Source organism: Chionomys nivalis, chromosome 4 (assembly GCF_950005125.1).
Source record: "Chionomys nivalis chromosome 4, mChiNiv1.1, whole genome shotgun sequence".
Classification (NCBI taxonomy): Eukaryota; Metazoa; Chordata; class Mammalia; order Rodentia; family Cricetidae; genus Chionomys; species Chionomys nivalis.
The window spans coordinates 9,762,923-9,789,341 of NC_080089.1; the positions used below are offsets into that span (position 1 = coordinate 9,762,923).

The following is a 26,419-nucleotide window of genomic DNA, read 5'->3' on the forward strand; positions in this document are numbered from 1 at the left end:
CAGGTCCTTGGCCACCCAATCAGTGTTGGGTATGGACTACATCTGATAAAGTGTGCCTTTATTCAATCAGTTATTGGTTGGTTACTCCTACAAGATTTGTGCCACCATTGCCTTAGCATATACATCCCCATACAAAAAGGGTTTGTGGTTGTTTTAGTGTTTATGTTATTCTTTTGATAGCATGCAGAATACCTTCCAGTAACAAAGCAGCTGGGACATAGGGGTGGAGCTCTATGTAGGCACCAACTGAACATCAATACAGGTGTTGTCTTCAGCAATGGGGCCTTGCTGCCAATTTGTGAAGAAGAACCCTATGGTCTTGGCAACAGCCTGGATTGTTTGGAGATTCCCATGGGCCCCTTCGGCCAACAATTTAATTAGATATAACTCAATCCCAGTACTGGAAGCTTCATTGGATGACAAGAGGTAGCCAGTGGGGATTCTGTCTCCCCCATTATCTGTCAATTTTATTTAGATCACTTTTATATATGTATATACTTTAGGAAGTTTCTTCTGTATTAGGTGTTTGTACTATCCTTCAAATTCCCTTGATTTTAGTTGTCTCTCCCCTTATTCCCTCCCACTTGCTATGTGTGCAAAGATTCTCTGTGTCTCTGATTCTAGTGCCTTCTCTTGTGATCTTCTCCTTCTGTTGGTTTTTCCTATCCAACTTCGGTGTGATAGCTTTTTTTATGTTATTATATTTTATTTTGTCATATTTTTGAATGAATCATTACCACATAGCCTAATTGGTAAGCCCAGATCCAAGTAAGAAATCATTTCTCTAAAACGAGGTGGACAGCTCCTGTGGAATAACACTAGAGGTTGACTTCTAGCCTCCACATCTACACACCTGCACACATACATGCAGACCCGCATAGTCATACCCTGTGCACATATGTGGGAGCACACACACGCGCACACAAACACACACACATACACACACAAAGACACACACTCACATCCACCCATACACACAAAATGCATACAAAGAAAAGGTATATTATATGTTTCTACTTCCTCCCATCTTATCTCATTCAGAAGTAGATGATAGATTTCCCCAGGAGAAAGAACTATCAGCATGTTGTGTTATACACTTCTTCCCTAGGTTTCAGCAGAGGCAGATACTGTAATCATTAATTGGGAGCTAAACAGTATCTTCTATTGGGGTATCATTGTGACATGCATCCAGTTAATTCCTGTTGCACGTATGTGAGTAGTTTAGTAGACTGCTCTGCTATGGACTTGCAGAATGGCCATGTTATATTGGACTGATGGGAAGCAATGATGTACACAGAAGCCATCAAAATAAGGAAAAATCAAATATGTCTGAGCATGATGCACTCTTAAAAACAAATAATAAGCTGGGAAATATTGTTGGTAGAAAAGTAGAAGCAACAGACATGTTAAATACTAGGCTGTCACCTCAAAGTTCAAGACTGTATAGATTTCCACAATAAAGTTGGTACAAAGCCAGTTCTTTTATTCTTTTTAAACCTAAACATGTACCTAAAGGAATGGCAGCTGTAATGAAGTCCCTTACATTCTTAATGGCTGGGAGTTCTGAGCAAGCATTGTGCTACAGAAGCAGTGTCCGGACTCCATGCATGCATCACTCTAAGGGGACTCTTGGGACTGCATGGTTGCTATATTTCTTTAGCAAAACAAACTCATAGAGATTAACCTGTAGCTACATTCAGTCATACTGTGTCTGCTTTATGATTTGGATGGCCCAGCATTTGATTCCAAAGATGATCATAATTTAGAATGAGCTTCCAGATATTACAAAATCATTCAGACCATTTGTGCATCCATCCCAGTCTTCTATGGGTGTCCACTGGAGTGACACAAGACAGGTGATGTGAGTTATGTCAACCCCTTAAAATTGTGACTTTATGCCATTGTGCTCAACTATCAGAAATGCTCTGTCCCACTTGATAAGTGCTGGATTACCCAGATCTTTGCCTTTCTTGATATAAATATTGATTTCAATTCGATAGTCCCAGCTTCCTTCTTTAGGTGTAAAGAGTTGTTTAAATATTTGTAACACTTACCATCACCTTGTTTAGGACCTGAAGTCACAGGTGAGGTATGTCTCATTTCCAGGATGTAGGGGTGGCCAGCAAGAAGTGGGGGCCGTTAACTTGATGTCCTATGTCTACCCTTTGATGTGAAGTCATTAGAACTTGTGAATAACCTGTACTTTTTCATTTTTTAGGGCAGCATAACTATTTATGTGCTGGAAGAAATGACTGCATTGTTGATAAAATCCGCAGAAAAAACTGCCCAGCTTGTCGCCTGAGAAAGTGCTGTCAGGCTGGCATGGTCCTTGGAGGTAATGTTGATGTTGTCCTTAATAGTATAATAGCTTATATTTCTATTATAACATTGAGTCAGAAGAATCCCAACTTTTCATTCATCTTTATTCTTGTTTTCTTTTCTTGTTTATTGATGGTGATCATTCATAGTCCAGTTTGAAACAACCAATAATACAATCCTGCTAACTCTGTAGACTTACAGCATGCTAAATTCTGTTGGGAAAAAAAAAAAACCAGTGTCTGGACCTGTCTTTAGGTAGTATGGGTTGGAGTCTAGGATCTGCAAGTGATTTTAAATAATTCACCAACATTTTGTGGGTATTAGTCTCCTAAACTGTAGAATAGGAAATCAGAGATCTCTTTAAATTCAGAACTTGATTCTGAAAGTTTGTAAGATGCAGATTAAGAAATAACAAAATAAATCAGGTTGCCACCATTGACTAAGAATCCATTTCAAGGACATACAGTAGTCACTCCCTGTCTGTGATTTTGTTATTAGACTGCCTCTGGCTTGTAATAATATAGCAGTAAATACAGTAGAGTTGGGCCTGTTAGATGGCGAGTAGCTAAGCCAAATGACTCAAGTTCAAATGTCCATGTGGTGGGAGGGGAAAACCAACTTCCCAAAGTTATAGTCTGTTCTCCATATGGGCAGCGTGTCATACACACACACACACACACACACACACACACACACACAGAGAGAGAGAGAGAGAGAGAGAGAGAGAGAGAGAGAGAGAGAGAGAGAGAGAGAGAGAGAACTGTGTTAAAGTCATGGATTGGAGAGACAGTAAAACACTTGTAAGTTTAAGTACTTGAGTTTGATCTCCAGAATCCACCTTTTTTAAAAGGCTGGATATGGTAACAGACTTTTGACCCAAGTTCTAGAGAGATAAAGACCAAGATGTCACTGAGCCTCGGTGGCTAGCCAGTCCAGCCTACTTAGCAAGTTCCACAACTGTTATCAGACAGTTTCTTAAAAGAAAAGACAGAGGGATGACACCCATGGCTGTTCTCTGGCCCCCACAAGCACACGCACACGAATGCATGAACACTCTTTCACATACTCTTGCTCTCACACGTGCACACACAAACATTTTAGTGTCAGTCTTTAAAATAATAATGAGCTTATCCTTTAAAAATTTCATGTGCTTTGATCATATCCATCCCTCCACTACACTTCCTAGACTTACCCTCACCTCTTACCCACACAACTTCTACCCCTTTCTCTCTTTAAGAATAAAATCCTGTGGGATCCAGTTTGTGTTGGCTGACTTTTCCTGAGCTCAGGGCCTACCATGGAATGTAACTGATAGACCCAGTGTCATTCCACAGGGAGGGGAATAGTCATGGCTTTCACAAGAATGTCCACGAATCAGTTTTGTATATAGCTAAAACCTGTCAAGAGCACAATGAAGCATGCATTACACCTTGAGATTAAAAAGTTTCCTTCTGCACACAAAATTCGAGAAGTCATTGTTTTTTACCGCTGAGTAGTACTCTAATATGTATATATTCCACACTTTCTTCATCCATTCCTCCATTGAAGGACACCTAGGATGCTTCCAGGTTTTGGCTATTACAAACAATGCTGCTATGAACATAGTTGAACAGATACTTTTGTCATTTGATGGGGCATCTCTTGGGTATATTCCCAATAGTGGTATTACTGGATCTTGGGGTAGGTTGATCCCACATTTCCTGAGAAATCGCCACACTGATTTCCAAAGTGGTTGCACAAGTTTGCATTCCCACCAGCAATGAATGAGTGCGCCCCTTTCTCCACAACCTCTCCAGCAAAGGCTATCATTGGTGTTTTTGATTTTAGCCATTCTGACAGGTGTAAGATGGTATCTCAAAGTTGTTTTAATTTGCATTTCCCTTATCACTAAGGAGGTTGAAAAAAAAAAGTTTCCTTCTTCCTGGAGCTGCCTAAAGCAAGCTTGCTTGTGTTCCCTCAATGTTCCCCATTTCTTCCTATGGGATATGTTATTTTTAGACAAATATTCTTCAAATTCAAACCTCACCCAAGTGTTATTTCCTCCCTAAAAAATTTACCAGTGTTCTTGGGCAAAATTAACACCCGTTCAACATACTGGCCACTTTGCTGTGCTGCAATAATTCACTGAGTTGCCGCATTCCTAGTATTTTATGGTTTTGTGATTAGAGACTATTTTCTCCAGGTCAACGCCCAAGTCTCAAGTGTATCCATACAATGCCTGGCTGGGGAAGTACTCAGAGCCCATGACTACATCAGTACACTCACTCAGTACTTCTCAAGCCCTGAGCCTCAAGTTCCTCCTATTCCCTTTCCAACTTTTTCCTCACAAGTCTTTGAGACCTCCCACATTTTTGGACAAGTCACTCATCTTGCTACAAAAAGGGCTTGGAGATGCTGTGTTCCCTTCCTGGCTCTATCACTGCTTTTTCTATGGCATGGTTGTCTTAAAAATAGTAGGATCTCTGATGTAATGATCTTCTTTCATCAGAATTATAACATTTTCATCAATCAATTCTTTGAGAAGTTCATAGTGGATTTTGTTCCTATTTAACTCCTACTCCTCCCCCAATACTTCCTAGATCTACCCCTCTCCTCACCCAACATTGTGTTCTCTCTCTCTCTCTCTCTCTCTCTCTCTCTCTCTTTCTCTCTCTCTCTCTCTCTCTTTCTCTCTCTCTCTCTCTCTCTCTCTCTCTCTCTCTCCTTTAAAATAATTCACTGAGACCAGTTTGTACTGCCCACATACTAATGGGTATAGGGGCATCCACTGGTCCCATCTATCAGGAACTTTAACCTGGAATTCTCTCTTAAATGCCTTTGAAATATTCTTGCCTTTGGCCACAGATTAGAAATGGCATTCTGGGCAGAATCTTCAGAGTATGTGTGATGCTGTGGGGTCTAACCTAGAGAGTCTCATGCTATCTCAATGTTCCAGCCTCTGCCCTGCCATCCAAGCTTGTATAATCTTTTCGTGTCCTCTCTATACAAACATCTTGTTAGTTTTCCATTATTCAAGCCATACCCTAACACGTCCATAATAAGCACTCTAATTTCACAATTTTATGTTATCACTGTTTTACCTTAGATCCTTCCATCTTGTGGTGTCTTTCTTCCTTCACTCCCCTTTCTCCCTCTTTTTTGATAGCAGTAGAAAATAAGATTTCTCACTGTGTACAATGCTTGTCTTGCAAGCGGGAGAACTTTTGAGTTTGATATCCAGAACTCATCTTTTTAGAGAGACAGGGCAGTGTGCTTGGGCGGTGAAGATGAACATGGCACTGGGGTGTGATGCCAGGCAAGCCCCCTTGGCACTCTCTGGGGCTCGAACAGGCACTGTCTCACAAACTTCAGTCCTCTTGGGACTTGTACTCTGCAGTGGGGTAAGCGACACATACCAGAGGACAAAGAGTCCGTGAACAACGTTGAACAGGTGGATAGATGCATGCATATCAGGAAGACAGCTTGTCCTTGAGCCTTGCTCCAGTCTACATCTTTATCTGACTTAGCTCTTTCTGAAACAATGAGTTTGATGGTGGTAGCTTTCCTAAAACAGAGTGAATACATTCCTAACAGCTTAAACATACATTCAAGGTACTGCCCCAAACAGCTTCTGTAGCAGAAGTGGTTTTGACTCCTCCGGAGAATGAATGGATCAGACCAATATGGTTTGTGGAGTGTGTTAAACACCCTGCTTAGAGTTGTCCTTGCTGATCCTGCTTTCAGAACTGTCTAATCTCTACCAAGAAAATGGAATGGAAAATGTGCAGGTCTGAGTCTGGAGAGCATGGGGCAGAGTCCACCAGGGGACGATGCAGAGAAGCCAGGAGTATACCACATCCTTCGTGTGATCTGGTTTCAAGAGATCTTAAAGTGGGGAGAGAAGGGAAGTAAAATCCTCCTGGGCATTCTGTGAACCACTTGCTGGAGTGCCTGGCATCTTTCAGAACTCCTCTAGTCAGTGAGGCCAGGTAAATGTGGTCTTCCTCTACAAATGGGTTTCCATTACATGCTGGGCTTCATGTAGCTTTCTCTACTCCCAGTTGTCCTACCTCTACAGGAAGGCAGCATGCTCAACCCCTGTGCCACACTGTGTTATGCTAAGAAGGATAAGGAAAGAGTGAAGTCTGAAAGATATGGCCCAAGTATTGAAGAAGAGCCCCAGAGTGTGAACACTTTGAAAGAGCAAAGGGGGATGGTGTGTATAAAGGAAATAGTGTATATCTGAAAAAGGACAATGCTACACATCTTGGCGAGGATATTTCTAGAACATAAGTCAGTGGAATGGGAAGAAATGAAGCGTAGGAGCCATCTTGGAGCACCAAGAATCTTTCCATTCAAAAGACAATATAGAAGTGATCTTTTCAAACAAATTATCCTTGGTCTGCCTGTGAATAAACCCCCTTTTCGCACTCAGTTGAATCTTCCCTCCTTGAAATTCTTTCTCTCTCCTCAGTTGTCTCCATCACCCCTGTGCTCTGGGTCACCTTCATCTGTGTCTGCGTGTGATTTGCTTCTGCCTGCCTTCTTCCTCTTCACAGCTTATGAACTCTGACTTATATTTTATCTTCATTTCAGCATGGGGAAAGGAAGGATTCTGTGCCATGGTTGCATACGAAAATAGCTCCAGACCATAGATAGCGGCATGGTCAACTTGGGGAAAACCTGCTGCAGTTGCTTCAGATTTCTTTATATATCTCCTGTTTGTGGGTAAAACTTGTTCTATGGCTGCAGCCTCAAGCATTAGAGAAGCATCCTGAGCTAGGAGCTTGGTAGACAAGCTTCCTTGTCAGTACTTCTGTTTGCCTGTCACTGACTCCACACTGTGTCCCAGACCTTCTGAAATATTAGAGAAGTTAATCCCTTTGCAGAGTGTACCTCCATCACTAAACTACTTTTATGTGTAATGGTCTTTGAGAATGAAGGGAAGCTATTGATATTTAAAATGTGACAATAAACATAAATGAGAACTTTATGAGCTAGCTGGCATGCAGGTTGGTTCTCCATTTTCTTAATATAAAGATGCAAAGTGGCGAAAACAAACATATAGTCTTTTTGGGATGTTGATGAAAGAGTAAGAGCTTTGTTGTGTAGTATCTAATGCAGAAACTCAATAAGTTTATGTAGATTAAAGACAGGGATTAATCCTTTAAGGTGGTATTTAAAGTATGTTTTCCTTAGGAGTCTCCACTGCTTACTCTGTCCTTACCCCAGAAATAATTAACTATATACTATCTTTCCTCTTTTAAAAAAAAGATATTTTCAACAATATTCCAAACCACTACTGATTGAAATTGTTTCAACTTAGTTTATCTTTCAAAACAATATATTGTCTTCAAAATAATTCAATCTCATAATGTAGACTAACCTAATGCAGCATTTTTTGGTTTGTTGTTTGTTTTTGAGTTTGTGTTTTAATTATAATGTTTCTCTTTTCCCTGTCCTCCCTTAAAGTCTCCTCCATACTTTCCTTCAAATTCATGGGTCTCCTTTTTTTCAGTAACTGTTATTGCATCCATATACGTATTTGTATATACATATATCTTTCCAAGTATAATCTGTTGAGTCCAAATAGTGTTACTTGTCTGTATGTTTTAAGGGATGACCATTTGATACCAGACCAATCAGTGTGCTCTTCCCAGTGAAAGACCACCTCTCCCCACTCCCAGCTTCCTTCAGTTGTCTAAAGTTCTTTGCATATAGTTGAGGCCTTGTGAGATATTCCACATTCAATTGTCAAGTTCGTTATTGTCACCTTTGTTCAATTCACATTTGGGCAGTCATGTTGATGGGACTTTATGGGTGTAGCATCTGACGTCACTAGGAGACACAGTCTTACAGCAAACTCCCTGATCCTCCGACTCTCAATCTTTCTGTTCTTTCTTCTGCAATGCTCCTTGAGCCTTAAGTGTGGGAGTGTTTTGTAGGTGTTCCCACTGAGGCTGGGCTCCACGACTCTGCACTTTGGTTGGCTGAGGTCTTCTGAAATGTTCTTTGTCTGTTGCAGAGAGAAGTTTTCTTGGTGATGGGCAAAGACTACACCTAACCGTGGCCATAAAGATAAATGTTTACAGATTGCTGTTAGGGATTACACTGGTATAATAATTTGGTGGTTGTAGAATCTCTTTCAATAACCAGAATTTTACTAGTACTGAGTAGTTATCTAGGTTTCCAGTAGCAGGCATAAAATATTTTTAGAGAAGAAATTTTGGGATTAAAAAACTCAGTATATTTCAGGACTGTATATTTAAAAAAATCATTGAAATCTAGTGGTGGCCTAAGAACACTACTAAGAACAAAAATACAACAATAGCCTCCCTAATTACATCGTAAGTGGATGTATACAGAATTATCAGAAAGAAGTGGTCAGTACACTTCAGGATCATGGGATTCAAATATAAGTGAACCTTTCTGAGAGTAATTGACAGGAATCTGCAGAACAAATAATCCAGCTCATGTCACCCAGGAAGAAGGTCATTCATGCAAAGGACTAGATTCATTGTCATCACAGTTTAAATTCAACTCAAGTTTCCCAAGTAGAGGAGGCTGCACTTGTGAGTTGAAGATGATGTGCCCACTTCTGACTGACATCAGGGTAGTTCAGAGCTGGCTTCCTCCACATTAAGAGGAGAATACTATGGAAGTAATTACTTCTTACACACTGCTGAAGAAGGACCTGGTACCCTCCTCTTTCCTTCCAGCCTTCTTTCGTTTCTTCCTTCCTCTCCTCCCCTTTTCCCTCCCTCTCTTTCTTCAGTTACATTTGTCCCTTCTTCCTAAGATTTCTCGTTTCATATACAAACCTTTGGAATAAAGGTGAAATATCAGAGGCAATTCTTGTTCAAGATTCAATAAAATCCTATGGGGAATGTCAGAAGAAATATGGTTTTGACATGTCAAGACAGAGGTTCTGTTAATAGACTGTTTGTTCCTATCTGCTCCAGTGACTGTTCTCATCCTAAGAATGATGTTAAAGTTCTTTGGTCTTTCCAGTGCCTGGGATTCTTGATGTTATGAATCACTTCCCTGGCTTTTCACAGGTCACAGTGAACTTTTACATTTAGTACATTGCTGTGCATCACTAAGTAGGAAGATAGTTCCACCCCTAAGGATGGTGATATAACTTCTCAGTAGGGTTTCGTATGTCTGACTTCTTGCCTTTAGAATGCATTTCTGTATAATGACTCATGACTCTCTCTCCCCCCACCTCTCTTTCTCTCTCTCTCTCTCTCTCTCTCTCACACACACACACACACACACACAAACACACACACACTCAGAAAGGAATACAGTTCATTTACATTTATGGAAAAATGCTCTTTCAAAGATAAGGAAATCTTTACATGGAGGAATAATTAAATATGTTACTAATTAAATGAATAAGTAATGCTTGCTAGAAAGTTTTTGTAGCTACACGTGTTGTTATTTTGCTTTTTTAGGGAGTCATACACTCAGTTTTTTTAAGTTGTGTGAGGAAACAGTTTCTGGCCCACTCCTTCACACAGAGGTCAACCACACTTCTCTTCCTGTAGAGAAACGATGCCCTGGCTGAGGACCATGCGTTGTATAGTAAAAGTTTTATTATTTCGTTGGCATTTTCCCCAATGCTTCACCACTACACTTTTCCTTGAGAATCCTACCTATCTGAATTCAGCTCAGAAGCTGAGAGGACTGTTTTGACGTTCAATTATTATAATAAAAACTGAAGTCATACCCCTCTTCATGCATGATCATTGTGATAGTGGCTACGTCCTTTTTCTCTGACCTTCACCCAGTTTTCCCCTCATAGACAGCCCCTTTTTCTAGGCTTTCAGCTCACATTTCAGGAGCCCAGAGCCCTGATCTTGCTCCCCATCCACTGCCCTGAATTCTGCAGCTTTGTGTTGTCTTCAGATCACTATCTAGGTGTGCTTGCTACACCCCCACCCCACATGTGACCCAGAAACCACCCTTAGCATTTCAGTCTCACCTTTGTGCTTAACACTCTTTTCATTTCAGAGCTACTTTACTACTGCTGACTAGAACTGCTTCTAGTGTCTATCAGAACCCTATGAGATTTGTCTATTAAGAGTTCTCTGTACCCCATTTTTTATTGGATTATTTATTCTTTTGATGACCAATTTCTTGAGTTCTTTGTATATTTTGGAGATCAGCCCTCTGCCTTATGTGAGGTTGGTGAAGATCCTTCCCATTTTGTAGGCTGTTGTTTTGTCCTGTTGACTGTATCCTTTTCTTTACAGAAGCTTCTCAGTTTCACAAGGTCCCATTTATCAATTGTTGCTCTCAGTGTCTGTGCTGCTGGGGTTATATTTCGAAAGTCTTCTGTACCAATGCACTCAAGTGTACTTCTCACTTTGTCTTCTATGAGGTTCAGTGTAGTTGGTATTATGTTGAGGCCTTTGATCTATTTGGACTTGAGTTTTGTACATGGTTATAGATATGGATCTATTGGCATTCTTCTATATGTTGATATCTAATGTTATGCTAGCAACATTTACTGAATATCCTTTTTTTCCCATTTTATATTTTTAGCTTCTTTGTCAAAAGTCAGATATTTGTAGGTGTGTAGAGTGGTGTCTGCGTCTTCAATTCAGTTCCATTGGTCCTCCTGTCTGTCTTTATGCAAATACCAGGCTGTATTTAGTACTGTAGCTCTGTAGTAGAGTTTGAAGTCAGGGAATGTCATGATTCCAGAATTTTCTTTGTTGCACAGGATTGTTTTGACTATCTGGGTTTTTTGCTTTTCCATATGAAGTTGAGTATTGTTCTTTCAAGGTCTGTGAAGAATTTTACTCAGATTTTGATGGGCATTGCATTGAATTTATAGATGGCTTTTTGTAAGATTGTCACTTTTACTATGTTAATTCCACCTACCCAAGAGCATGGAAGAGCTTTCCATTTTCTGGTGTCTTCTTCAATTTCTTTTTTCAAAGATTTAAAGTTCTTGTCATACAGATCTTCCACTTGTTTGGTTAGAGTTAATAAAAGATATTTTATATTATTTGAGGCTATTGTGAACCATGATGTTTCTCAGATTTATTTCTCAATCCATTTTTCCTCTGTGTACAGGTGGGCTACTGATTTTTTAAAGTTAATCTGTATCCTTCTACATTACTGAAGGTGCTTATGAGTTATCAAAGTCCCTTGGTAGATTTTTGGGGGGTCACATGTGTAAACTGTCATATCATCAGCAAATAGTGAGTTTGACTTCTTCTTTTTTGATTTCTGTCCCCTTGATCTCCTTTTGTTGTCTTATTACTCTAGCTAGAACCTCATGAACTATGTTGCATAGATATAAAGAGAGTGGACAACCTTGTCTTGTTCCTGATTTCAGTGGGATTGCTTTGAGTTTCTCTCCATTTAGTTTGATGTTGGTTGTTGGCTTACTGTATATAGCCTTTATTATGTTTAGGTATGCAAATTGTATCCCTGCTTGCTCCAAGACATTTATCATGAAGGGATGTTGCATTTTGTCGAAGGTTTTTTTCAGCATCTAATGAGATGATCATGTGTTTTTGTTTGTTTGTTTGTTTATATGACGGATTATACTGACAGATTTTCATATGTTAAACTATTCCTGCATCTCTGGGATAAAGACGACTTGATCATGATGGATTATTTTTCTGATGTGTTCTTCAATCCAGTTTGCTAGTATTTTATTGAATATTTTTGCATCAATGTTTATTAGTGAGATTGGTCTGTACTTCTTTTTCTTAGAATGTCTTTATATGTTTTGGGTATCAGGGTAATTTTAGCCTCATAAAAAGAATGTGACAATTTTACTTCTGTTTCTATTGTGTGGAACAATTTAAAGAGTATTGATATTAATTTTTCTTAAAAAATTTTGTAGAATTCTGCAATAAAACCATCTGGTCCAGGCATTATTTTTGGTTGGGAGACTTTAGGTGACTGCTTCCATTTCTTTAGCAGTTATAGGTCTATTTAATTTGCTTATCTGGTGTTGATTTAATTTTGGTAACTGATATTTATCTAGAAAATTGTTCATTTGCTTTCAGGTTTCCAATTTTGTGAAGTACAGGTTTGCGAAATATAACCTGATGATTCTCTAGATTTCGTTCATGTCTGTTGTTATGTCCCCCTTTTCACTTCTAATTTTGTTAATTTGGATATTCTCTCTCTGCCTTTGGGTTAGTTTGGATAAACATTTGTCTGTTTTGTTGATTTTCTCTAAGAACCAACTCTTTATCTCAATGATTCTTAGTATTGCTTTCTTTGTTTATATTTTGTTGATTTCAGCTTTCAATTTGATTATTTCCTACAGTCTAGTCTTCCTGAGTGAGTTTTCTTCTTTTTGTTCTAGAATTTTCAGGTGTGCTGTTAACTCACAAGTGTGGAGTTTCCAGCTTCTTTATATAAGCATTTAGAGCTATGAAATTTTCTCTTGAGGCAGGGGGATCTCTGTGAGTTCGAGACCAGCCTGGTCTACAAAAAAACAAAAAAACAAAAAAACAAAAAAAAAAAAAAGAAAGGAATTTCCTCTTAACACTGCTTTCATTGTGTACTATAAATTTGGGTATGTTGTGTGATCATTTTCATTAAATTTTAGGAAGTCTTCAATTTCTTCCTTGACTCATTGGTGATTCAGGTGAGCATTGTTTAATTTCCATGTGTTTGTGGGCTTTCTGAAATAAGTGCTGCCGTTGATTTCTACTTTTAAGCCATGGTGATCCAACAAGATACATGGAGTTATTCCGATTTTTTGTTTCTGTTGAATTTTTTTTTTATTACCTAGTATGCGATCAGTTTTTGAGAGGGCTCCATGAGGTGCTAAGTACAAGGTATATTCTTTTATGTTTGGATGTAATGTTCTATAGATGTCTGTTAATTCTTTTTGATTCATAACATCTGTTAGTTCCCTTATTTCTCTGTTAATTTTCTATCTGGCAAACCTGTCCAGTGGTGAGAGTGGGGTGTTGAAGTCTCCCACTATTAGTGTGTGGGGTTTAATGTGTGAGTTAAGCTTTAGTAGTGTTTCTTTTATATGAGGGTACCCTTGTATTTGGGGAATAGATGTTCAGTATTGAGATTTACTCTTGATGGATTTTTCCTGTGAGTAATGTGAAATAATCCTTCTTCGTCTCTTTTGATTGATTTTCATTTGAAGTCTATTTTGATAGATGTTAGGATAGCAACATCAGCTTGTTTTTTAGGTTTATTTGATTGGAATTTTTTCCTTTACTCTGAGGCAATGTCTGTATTTGCAATTGAGATGTGTTTCTTGTATGCAACAGAAAGGTGGATTCTGTTTTCTTATCCAATCTGTTACCCTGTTTCTTTTTATAGGTGAGTTGAGTCCATTTATATTAAGTGATATTAATGACCAGTGATTGCTATTTCCTATTATTTTAGTTTATGTTGTTGGTGATGTTGTTGTGTATGTTTTTTCCTTCTTTGGGATTTGTTGGTGTGAGATCATCTATTGTCTGTGTTTTTGTGGATGTAGCCAACTACCTTGGGTTGGAGTTTTCCTTCTAATACTTTGTGTAGGTCTGGGATTGTGGCTATGTATTGGTTAAATATGGTTCTGTCATGGAATATCTTGTTTTGTCTGTCTACAGTGATTGAAAGTTTTGCTATGTATAGTAGTCTGGGCTGACATCCATGGTCTCTTAATGTCAGCATAATCCTTAATCAGGACCTTCTGGCTTTTGTTGTTTACATTGCAATTCTGATAGGTCTGACTTTATATGTTACTTAGCCTTTTTCTTTTGCAGCTCTTAATATTCTTTCTTTATTCTGTATGTTTAGTGCTTTGATTGTTATGTGGCAAGGGGACTTTTGTTTTTGATCCAGTCTATTTGGTGTTCTGTAAGCTTCTTGTATCTTCATAGGCATATCTTTCTTTAGTTTGGGAGAGTTTTCTTTTATGATTCTGTTGAATATATTTTCTGTGCTTTTGAGTTGGGTGTCTTCTCCTTCTTCTATCCCTATTATTCTTAGGTTTGGCCTTTTCATGGTATCTCATATTACATGGATATTTTATGTTAAGCTTTTGTTAGATTTAATGTTTTCTTTGACCGATGAGTCTATTTCCTTATTGTATCTTTAGCACTTGAGATTCTCACTTCTATTTCTTGACCTCTGACTTCCATGCGCCTATACACACACTAAAAACACATGTACAAACACATATACACACATATGTACATGCCTGTACATACACATGCATATACACACACACAAACAACATATATACACACACACTTGGGCCCATACACATACCTGTATACATACATACATACCTGCATGCATACACACACAAGGGATTAACAGAAGAAGTAATTAAAGTGACCATCATTGCTTATGAGCTATCTAATATACAAATTTTACCTTAACCATGTCAAATGCATACACTAATTTTAAAATGAATATCTTAGTATCAGATAGGTAAAATAATTGACCCTAGTAATAAAACTTTTATAAAATGGCAGGATTCATATACAGATATGGCCAACCCAAAGTTCGTTTTTTACTATGGTATAATACCAGAACTAGGATGAGGGAAGGGTTACTATGTCTTTTCTAAGCACTTTTAGAACAGACCGACAGTCATAGTGGTAGGTAGATCATAGAGTCTAACAATTTTGTTCTTCAGGTAAATATCTCTTAATATACTATAATTTTTTTTAAATCTTAAAAGTAATTCTCCTGGTATTCAAAGTCCTCCTTTAGATACATTGCTTAATTTTTTTCCTAAAGAGTCTGGTGAGTCTGAAGATTTCAAAATAAAGGCAATTAGAAGGCCCTCAGTGCAGTCAAGTCAAAATCTTCTCCTGACTGTATTAGCTACAGTTGCCATATTCCCTCAACTCACTGGGCACTGTGCTACATCTATTTCATTTGTAGTATTTCCACTGTTTAGCATGAGTTTTCTGTCTATTTAAGGATCCTCTCTGTCTTTCACCTTTGAAATAAAAGACCCTTCAAAGTAGGTTGTATGTTATACGGTGATCAGGATCTACATTACACTGTTATACTCTGGACCAGGACCTAGCAGGTGGCACTGTTAAACATTTCACTAGAAGAAAATCAGAATAAGTGAACATAGCTTTTGATTGAAACATTGTGTCTATATTAACCTCATAAACTTTGCAAATCACTAGACTTCCATGAACCTCGTGTCTAAAATGCAAATACTAATATTTATTCAAAAACTTGATCTATTAATTAGGACATCTGAGTGACCCAGGTCAACATTTGGTCACTCTTTGACTCATGAAAAGATTGAACCATGTTGATTATATACAATATAACTGGAATCAATATAGAAAGGACATGGCAGGAATTTGAGGCTTTTATTGGGGGATATTTTTCTTTTGTAATCTAGTCAGTGTGTAAAATGTTTGCTGTGGTTCTCAAAATGACACTAATATTTCACAGTGTAATCATATACTGATGAAACCAGAAAGGGGGTGTGTGAAAAATGAGAAAGAGGGTAAAGCGCACTACAGTAAAACGTAAAGTGTTGAGAATTGCCATGGGAAACGGGGCGGCTGTACCAGTGAGGAAACTAAGGTTTAAGGAGTTTTCTGTGATGTTTTGCCCTACATTGTGTTATTGTTTTTAAAGCATAATAAAATGCTTTAAAAGAAAAACAAGAGGGTTGTATGATGAAGATTTTTAGAGAAGAAATGTGATCACAATCCCTGAGAACTTAACAATGAGGACACTAAGAGAGACTTACATAGATCTAATCTACATGGGAAGTAGAAAAAGACAAGATCTCCTGAATAAATTGGGAGCATGGGGACCTTGGGGGAGGGTTGAAGGGGGGAGGGGAGAGGCATGGATGTAGAATGAGCGGTGGGAGAGGAGCAGAGAAAAATGTAGAGCTCAATAAAAAATCAATAAAAAAATGTGATCACGGGGTGACTCCCATATTATTCTATTTTCTTGTCCATTTTATTTTCCTTCCTTCTTTTCTTCCCTCCTCTCTCTCTTCTTCATCTTTTTCTTTCTTTCTTTCTCTTCTTTTCTTTCTTTCCTTTTTCCCATGTGCATGTGCACATGCACACATGTACTCGTGTGTGTGTGTGTGTCCCTATCTGTTTGTCTGTCTTCCTGCATATTAGGTAGCAGAAAGAAAATCTAGGTCTTCATAGATGCCAAACAAGAGTTCTCCCACTGAGTTACATCCAAAATACCTTTAAAGTTTATATTCTGAGATGTTTTATTTTGCTTACCAAAGTTGGCCTTGAAATCACTCTGTAGTCCAGGATGTCCATGCCTTTATAGTTTTCCTTCATTGACTTCCCAAGTACTCAAGAAGTAATCATGTACTACTATGCCCAGTTACCTAATGCTTTCCTTCTTCTGCCTTCTCTTCTCTTTTTCCTCCTCCTGCTGGCCCTCCTCCTCGTCCTCTTTCTCTTTGTCCACCTCATTCTTGTCTTCCTTCTCCTTGTCCTCCTCCTCCTAACTCAGAGAGTCCAATTGTTATTTAACTCAAATCTGATGTCTAAGATTTCCCCTTCCCCCTCTTTCTTTGAGACAAGGTCTTACATAGTCTAGGCTGGTTTTGAACTTCCTGTGTGGTTCAGAAACAATGCTTTGAGGTCCTCCTGCTTTTCCCTCTCAAGAGCTGGGATCACAGTTATGTGTCGCCATGCCTGCCCGGCTTTCTTCCACTTTCAAATTGGTGATAAAATCTACAGCACAATGGATAAAAGGCTTAAAGAAGGTGAAACGCTACTAGTATAATGAATTCCTGTGTGTCTCACAAAATTCTTTCCCTTTTGTCTTCTCCATAGGTCGGAAGTTTAAGAAGTTCAATAAAGTCCGAGTTATGAGAGCCCTCGATGGTGTTGCTCTCCCTCAGTCAGTGGCCCTTCCCAGTGAGAGCCAGACCCTAGGCCAGAGAATCAACTTTTCTCCAAATCAAGAAATACAGCTGGTCCCCACACTGATCAACCTGCTCATGAGCATCGAGCCTGACGTGGTCTATGCCGGACACGACAACACAAAACCTGACACCTCCAGCTCTTTGCTGACCAGTCTCAATCAACTAGGCGAGAGGCAACTGCTTTCAGTAGTCAAATGGTCTAAGTCATTGCCAGGTAATTTGTACGCAGTAACATGCATTAAAAGGTGTTGTGTTTGTGACACTAACTGAATGTTGAAATAGTCTGTACAGTAGGCCATTCATCATGTAAACAGTTCCGTATGTTTAGCCATCCAAACTTCTTGTTTAAGTCTCACATGTGTGTTTGGTTCAGTTGGCAGAGCACTAGGTTAGCATGCATACACCCTGGGATTCCCAACATACCCGCTCACACATAAGATTCACACCAACTATGAAATACAAAAGAAGTAGAGAACATGCTGAGGGTGGCTGATAATTATCTGCATGAAACAGTTAAGAAACAGCATAAGTGTATCATTAAACAACAAATACAGTAATTCAGATAAAAACATGTTAGCCATCTCCTTACAATGTTGAGTTCATTCTAAAACCTAACTGGTTTCTTTTTGCTTTATGTCTTATGAGTGAGTTCATATTATCCTTGTCTTTCTGGGTCTGGGTTATCTCACTCAATATGATGTTGTATAGCTCCATCCATTTGCCCACAAATTTCAAAATGTCGTTATTTTTTTTCCACTGTGTAGTACTCCATGGTGTAAATGTACCACATTTTCCTAATCCATTCTTTGATGGAGGGGCATTTAGGTTGTTTCCAGGTTCTGGCTATGATAAATAATGCTGCTATGAACATAGTTGAGCACATGTCCTTGTGGAATGAGTGCGCATCCTTTGGGTATATACCCAAAAGTGGTATTACTGGGTCTTGAGGGAGGTTGTTTCCTAATTTTCTGAGAAATTGCCACACTGACATCCAAAGGGGCTGTACCAGCTTGCACTCCCACCAGCAATGCAGAAGTGTTTCTTTTAACCCACAACTTTTCCAGCATAAGTTGTCATCAGTGTTTTTTTGTCTTGGTCATTCTTACAGGTGTAAGATGGAATCTCAGAGTTGTTTTGATTTGTATTTCTCTGACGACTAAGGATGTTGAGCATTTCCTTAAGTGTCTTTCAGCCATTTTAGATTCCTCTGTTAAGAGTTCTCTGTTTAGCTCTGTATTCCATTTTTTATTGTTTTTTTTGGGGGGGGGCGTGGTTTTTCCGAGACAGGGTTTTTCTGTGGTTTTGGAGCCTGTCCTGGAACTAGCTCTTGTAGACCAGGCTGGTCTCGAACTCACAGAGATCCGCCTGCCTCTGCCTCCCGAGTGCTGGGATAAAAGGCGTGCGCCACCACCGCCCGGCCTTCCATTTTTTATTGGATTATTTGTTCTTTTAATGACCAGTTTCTTGAGTTCTTTGTATATTTTGGAGATCAGCCCTCTGTCTGATGTGGGGTTGGTGAACATCTTTTTCCATTCTTTAGGCTGCTGTTTTGTCCTGTTGACCATGCCCTTTGCTTTACAGAAGCTTCTCAGTTTCAGGAGGTCCCATTTATTAATTTTTTCTCTCATAAAACAAAGAAAAACCAGCCTACAATTCACAGTCTCAGAGAACCTAGACAACAAAGAGGACCCAGAGAGAGACATACATAGATATAATCTACATGGGAAGTAGAAAAAGACAAAATCTCCTGAGTAAATTAAGAGCATGGGGATCAAGGGAGAGGGTAGAAGAGGACAGGAGAGGAAGGGAGGGGAGAGGAGAAAAATATATAGTTCAATAAAAAATAAATAAAAATAAAACCTAACTGAAATTATCAATCTGTTCAAGATAAAAATCAAATGTCCATACTCATGTAACAAATCAAAACAGTATTCAGAACAACTGTAGTTTTTAGAACTAGTGAAGAAAACAAAATTCCCGAAGTCAGCAAGGTACCTGGAGAGAAATGAACTTCAGTCACTGTTATCTCCCATCACACTCACAGGAGAGGCATGGCCCCGCTGTAGTGAGACCTTGTCTTTTCATGGAAGGATTTCCCCTTCTTTATTGGCACAGTTTGTCCCTCAGCACAGCTCTTGAGCAGCCAAGTGGCTGGTAGAAATATAAGGATAAATTTCTCACCTGGTTGAACCTTAGATAGCAGATTCAAGCAAAAAATAGAACTATTAGTGAGGCCTTAACCTCATGATTAGAAGCAAAATAATTCTTTCAAAAATCACATGCTCATCACACCAATAACATCCTTGAACTGTTCATTTTTCGACATATGGTCAAGAATTAAACACATTATGTCCTTTTTGTCCTAGAAGAAATTCAATTAATTTTTTTTGTTTTTTTTTTTTTAGAATTCCTTCCCAATTTGCCTGACTACATTTCTTGGCTATTATTCTAGCTGAAAGGGTTGAAATATAATAGATGAATTGTTATTGAACATCCAAGGTTTTCTGAGACTGAAAACAGATTCTTGTTTGTTAGACTTTCAGAAAGAGCCGTATTGAGAAAAGTCAATAAAACTTGGTATTCTAATGGAGATGAAGTAATTCTGTAGATGGGTCAAAATGCCCAGATTTTCATCCGCTTTATTGCAGCTGACAGACCTTGGACGGCAACTTTTTCCATTAAAGAAAGTTTTGAATATTTAAGACTTACCGCGAAGTGATAGATCTTTTCTAAGCAAATGTTGTACTGACATTGATAAAAATAACTGTTTTTAAGTGGGTGTTCAGCTGTGGTTTTAATTTTCTATTTTTTCATTAATAGAAGATGGTGACCCCCTGGCTGCTATTACTGTGGGCCACTGTTTCTTTTGTCTGCATTTTTGGAGACTTCATTGTTTAAGAAGATTTACTGTCAGTGGAAAGAAAGCAATTAAAAAGAACATTTATTAATTTTAGATAAAAGCTGTTTTTATGTTAAAATGTTTATATATCAAGATATTTTTACCTCCACACTAACCTGAAAAATAATGAGAAGAAATTTCTGTACTGAATTTGGTGGCAACTTTTCAAATGCTGCAGAATATAATTCATATGTGGCAAATCCAAACAATGGTCACACCTTGATGAGTCCCTCTGATTCTCTTAATGACACACAAGGGCAACACTGAGGTGAGCCAAGTTTGTGTGGACTGCACTCTTTAAGCCTCACTTGCGAACAGTGCATTTAAAGGGATACTGCAGAATGGCTGTAGAGATGCTTGAGGAACTGGTAACCAGTTTTCCTCTGAGAAGAACTGAAAGGGACATGAATTCAATGTTATTATTGTTGCCTTTCTCATTGCTGTAAATTGCTAACTAGTAGCTTAAGGGGGTGGAGGTTTATTTTGTCTCATAAGAGGACACAGTCTATCAGAGCGGGAAGGTATTGTGCTCAGAGAGGAAGGCAGCTGGTCCTGTTATGCCCACAGTCAGCAGGGAGAAAGATGAATGCTGATGTTCAGTGTTGCTTCACCTTTGTATCCAGTGTGAATCCCAGGCATGGGTGGTGGATCATCTCTCTCCTCACAGACAGGCCAGGGTTTGGGCTCCTAGCTGGTTCTAAACCCAGGCAAGTTAGCAGTCAAGAGTAATGATCACCATGGCCCGCTGTTATTAGAGACTCTGAACTGACGTTAGCTGACTCCACACACAATTAGTCACACCAGGTTCTTGCTCAGTGACTCAATCAGTGCCTACCCACATGCATGCTGAGTGCAGATTCTAACAATAAATAGTGCTGCTGGGAAGAAAAGCCAGACGGCAGGTTCATGGCGTGAATGAATTAGAAAAAGCACACCTTCCATGTGGGCACCGGTTAGCACAGAAGAGAAATTTATTTTATTCAGTTACTCATTTGCAATGATATCATTAGTTGTGTGAAAAATGGACCTTTGTTAAAGAAGCCTAAACCATAAGCCAGGTTGTGAATTTACATATTCACAATGACAATATAGCTGCATTTGTTCATGCACATCCACTGTTGAAAAACCTGTTGACAGAAAAGCTCAGCGAAGAAGATGTCAAAATCAAATTAAAAGCATTAGTTTAGAGTGATTCAATGACAGCTTTGGGTGTGACTCTGCAGGTGTCGTGGGTTCTTTGTTACCCAGACAGGGTTTCCTCTTCTCCTCTTTGTATCATCTCTCACTGTTGTTGATATGCCACCGTAATTGCTGTATTCATAAATTTATAAGCCACCTCATAGAATATACTCCATTTGTTGCTTAGCATCTGCTTGTGGATGACTTTATGTGGGAATGTATCTGAGCATTGTATTCCTAGTTAAAACATGAAGTGATGTTATCTACAAAATTTTAAAACTTAACAATATACATTTCCTCTATTAAAAAGCTTTCAACACAGAAAGAGATGTAGGACACCTAACAATAGCATAAGACACAGAAATAAATGGAATAGGGACAGATGAATACCTTCAACACTGGTTCTAAAGGAATGAGAAAGGAGACAAATTAATTGTGGAAAGAGAAAACTCTTTGGTTAGAAGAATCTGTGTGCCTGGGGGGTTACAGGAAAGGAAAATTGTGAATAAGATTTGATAGTAATGAAAACAGGTGACAGTGATCCTCCATCTTTCAAATATAGGGATTCTTAACATCAAAAGTTGATTTTTTTCAGTTACCCCACAGGAGAGTAATGAAACATTTTAGTAGTTACTGAGAAAATATATCCATGTAAATGAACTCTTGACTACTGCTGCTGTAAGTGCTGACCTTCTGATGATTTCATCACGAAATTACTCAAAAACCAATGGCAAGAAATTGATTTGGGTACTAGTGGTGAAGAATAATTGCTCACATAAATCACTGGCAGATTGAGTAGGATCTTGAAAGGTAGAGAAGACAAAAATTAAATTAGTATGTACTTATTCAAAATGCAAATTCAGCTTCTCTATCAGTAAATTGTAGAAGAATTAAAACAATTGAAGAGTACAGGGAAAACATTTTCCTGTATTTTCTTTGTACTTGGTGAGATATCTACTCAAGGCTGTGCTTCAGCACTCTAATGGTTGCCCATTTGAGTACATCCCTTCTTGGTTTCAATGAACCGCTTGACATAAGGACCTGAAGACAGGAACAATATTTTCATCTTATTCTAGCTTTCAAACATGAGTCAGTGGCAGTGTGACAAAGATTTTTCTTTTTTCCCATGAACAAACGAATATTTCAAAGTATTGTCTTCAAAAAGTGATGAGAGAGGTATAAAAGTAGCCTTCCAGAAGTTAAGTTTGACCTGACCAAGGCTTTTATGAAGATTTTCAAAATTTATTCCTTAACTTTATTTCATTGAAATTGCCATCACCAAGCCGGGCGGTGGTGGCGCACGCCTTTAATCCCAGCACTTGGGAGGCAGAGGCAGGTGGATCTCTGTGAGTTCGAGACCAGCCTGGTCTACAGAGCTAGTTCCAGGACAGGCTCCAAAACCACAGAGAAACCCTGTCTCGAAAAACCAAAAAAAAAAAAAAAAAAAAAAAAAAAGAAATTGCCATCACCAATGTTGACTTTTGAAAAATGTTCAAAGTTGAATGACTGTTCTCAGCCCATGACAGACTTCGATGCCTGGGGGCTATTGGTAGAGTAACTACTTGCTGGTGAATCTCATCCTTTGTTGTTCATGGCTTTCCTTCCAGGTACTTGGTTTCTCCCACAAACTTTTAGTCATTGCATATTTGTTCTTCCACCCACACCATATATTTTCCCTGTCTGGAGTTCTGTCCTCTATTCTACTGGCTTCTCAGGCTGCACATTTTAAATGAACACATTCGTAGCCTTGATTTTCCCCCTCCACTCCAATGACAATTGAATAATGGCACCAGCCTAACCCTTTCAGCCATATAGTCCAAAAGCTCATAACACATCTCCACCAAGATGACCCTCCCAACTCAACATGTCTTTACAGTTCATATGTCACTTTTCTGTATTCTGAAATGACACCCCAGCTAGGCCTTCAGAACCATCTTTGCCTCTCTTTTCCTTCATCCCCTATCTGGCTGGTTGTCAGCTGTATCAACACTTCTTATTCAATACATTGTGGTGTATTTACCCGAAATAATTACACTGAAACTGTATTCTTTTAAACACTGCCTGGCCCATTATATCTATGCTATTCTTGGCTAACTCTCATATCTTGATTAACCCATTTCTATTAATGTGTGTAGCACCACGATGTGTTGGCTTACTGGGAAAGATTCTAGCCTACATCCATCTCGGAGAGGAGAGCTATGGCATCTGACTGACTCTGCTTTCTTCCTACCAGAATTCTGTTCTGTCTACTCCACCCACCTATGTTCTGACCTATCAGGCCAAGCAGTTTTCTTTATTAATTAACCAATAAAAGCAACAGATAGATAGAAGACACTCCTACATCAATACATGACTCTTTATACTGCTACTTCCATGGCTCGTGATGCAGCTTAGTTTGGTCATCAACTTTTATGTCTTTACCTACACTTCAGCTCTCAAACAATACTCTAACCCAGGAATCATCTTTCTAAAATAATTGTAACCAATCATGTTTTCCATTTTCCATTTCAGAATAAAGTCTAAATTCTGTATTTAAACCCCATGGCCCTCCTGTAGCCCAGTTCTGGAAGTGACAGCACTCCTCTTAAACATCCCTTCATCCCACAAAATCTAAGGTACATTTGCTGGGAGTCTTTGCTCAGTTCCTCTCTTGCTCATCCTGGGTTTTCTCTACCCAGAGGCCCATTCCTTCACTCACATATTCTGTTGGCTTCTTACCACCCTTAAGCGTTCACACTCTAATTTTTCCTGTATCTTCCTAGACTGAATCCCAACACTCGGGAAGAGGTAGAGACAGGGAAGGGTCTTAGGTTCAAGACTGGCCTCTGAGACAAGTAACATCTTGATCACAACAGGTCATTGAATGTGTTGGTGAAATGCACAAACATGGCGACAGTTGCAGGTTGTGCCCCAAGGTCCTGAGATGTGTCATGCTGTGCCTTGGTTGAAGTCCACTGTTTCAACTCATGACAGTTTTTAACAGAAGTACAACTTGTACATTTTTAATAGAACTTTGGAAGTCACAGCAAGTCTCACATGTCATCTGCTATCTTTTACTTAGCCTTTTTTATCCTAAAGTATTGAGAATTGGACAATTCACGGTCATTTTTTTCAAGGATTATTAGGTCAAGACACTTAAAGAAAGGGACCTTTTTCACTCTACTTGTTAAGCACAATGAGCCATCATCCACCACTTCCCTACAAGTACCCTTTTCCAGTTTGATTATCATCTCAAATGCACTAAATCTCTCTAATCATTATCGCCACAGGAATTTGATCTATGTGTTCCTGGCTTTGTTTTAGTATAAAATGTTGGAATGGTATCGCAGTTAATGGGGGGAAACTTTGGACTTCTGAGTCAGCCATGTTCAAGTCAATTTAACATTGGACCTTTTCCACAGACACACCTCCAAAAGGGGGAGGGAGTAGGTTATTTTCTGAGTTCTATTCTGTCAGATGGAAACGTATGTTCTGCTGTGAATGTTAGTAACTGAGTCGGTTTTGAAATATTTCAATAAAAGTTGTCTTTTATACTACAAGAAAGTAAAGTTCTCCTTTATTTCAAGACATTGATGAGCATGGAATGCAAGAGGGAAACAAAAAGCATGTAAGAACAAGAATAAAGTGCTAGAAACACAAGCAGAATGGTATTTCCAAAAAAGAAAAAGAGTCATATATGTTTAACTTCGTAAAAATTTTTAAACCAGTAAGAAATTAGTATAAAACAAAGGCTTAAGATGAAATCTCTAGCATAGTTGCATCAAATACTTTGAAACTTTATAATACATTAGGAGGGTTCGAAGTGAATGTGAATGTTATAGAATATAATGAGTGAATCAGTAGAGATCGTAGTAAGCATTCTGTTACTATTCATTCAGCCTCACTTTCTAGTAGTCTGTAATTTTATATATAATGAAATTCATATATGCATATGACACATTCTGATAAATAATATATACAGAATCCATATTCTGAAAATATTTCAAATACATTATTTCACCAAGAATGCTTAATTGCATATATATACATATATATATACATATACATATATGTATATATAACTTGTATGCACCTATTCACGCAGATATGCACACAAGTAGAGTGTGCATGTGTGGACGCCAGAGGTTGACACTGAGTCTCGTCTCCTCTTTACCATAATTTTTAAGACAGGTTCTCTTACTGAACCTGGGGCTCACTCTTTTGTCTGGAATGGCTGGCAGCAGCTCTAAGGACTCAGTTGTCTCTGCTTCCCCACAGCTCTGGGATTATGAGATACAGGAAGCCTGGCTTTTTTTATAGGAATGCTGGGAATGAAAACTTGGGTCCTCGTGGTTGTGTGATGAGTGTTTTGCTGACTGAGCTATCTTTTCAGGCCAGTGATGCCTAATTTGTCTTCTGAATTTATTGCATTCACAGCCTTTATATTTTAATTATATTTATGTTTTCCATAACATACAGGAAATGCTTTCTGGCTTATAATTTTGCTCTTATTTTGTTTGGGGCAATTTTTCTTTTTTTCTTTCCTTTTATTTTTAATACACATTGTTATTTTGACACTGGTTTTCCCATAGCCAGAGCTGGCCTAGAACTTACTCTGTAGCCAAGAATAAACTTGAACTCTTGATGCTCCTGCCTACAGCTTCTCAGTGCTGAGGTCATAAGAGCACAGTACCATGCACAGTTCATTTATTTTAAATTGGGGATTGCTTCTCAATTTGATTAGTTTCTTTTCTATAGTCATTAATCAAATGAGAAGTCTGCTGCAGTATCCATTGATGGGTTAAAAATTATTTGCATATTCCTCAACAAAAATGAACAGTTATCCTGAATCTTTAGCAACTTGTTGAATTGGTATCTTTATCCTATGGCCTAACTTGTTCAATGTAGTGTAAAGTCAGTGCTAGAGTCAGCAGTGCAGTTCAGGCCTTCCTGCAGAGTCTTTGAATCACACCACCAATACACAGCTCTAAATGTGCCTCCTGTGGGGAATCTACACGTTAAAAATTTTAAAAAGTAAAAAAAAAATTATATCTCTTATGAATTGATTCTGGATCTTATCAAAGAATGCTGAATAGTTAATGACAAGCAATACTTGTGCTTTATGTGTTAAATATATACTGTACTTATATTTTAATAAAGTATACTATAATACACGTTACCAT

At 38.5% G+C, this 26,419-nt stretch overlaps 1 protein-coding gene across 1 annotated transcript in view; it reads left to right on the top strand.

The window, feature by feature from the left end:
• Positions 1-26,419, top strand: part of Pgr (progesterone receptor) — a 62,282-nt gene that overhangs the window by 18,925 nt on the left and 16,938 nt on the right. Inside the window, exons 3-4 of the mRNA XM_057767897.1 lie at positions 2,219-2,335; positions 17,088-17,393. Of these exons, the coding sequence (XP_057623880.1) occupies positions 2,219-2,335; positions 17,088-17,393 (423 nt within the window). The remainder of the gene's footprint in view (positions 1-2,218; positions 2,336-17,087; positions 17,394-26,419) is intronic.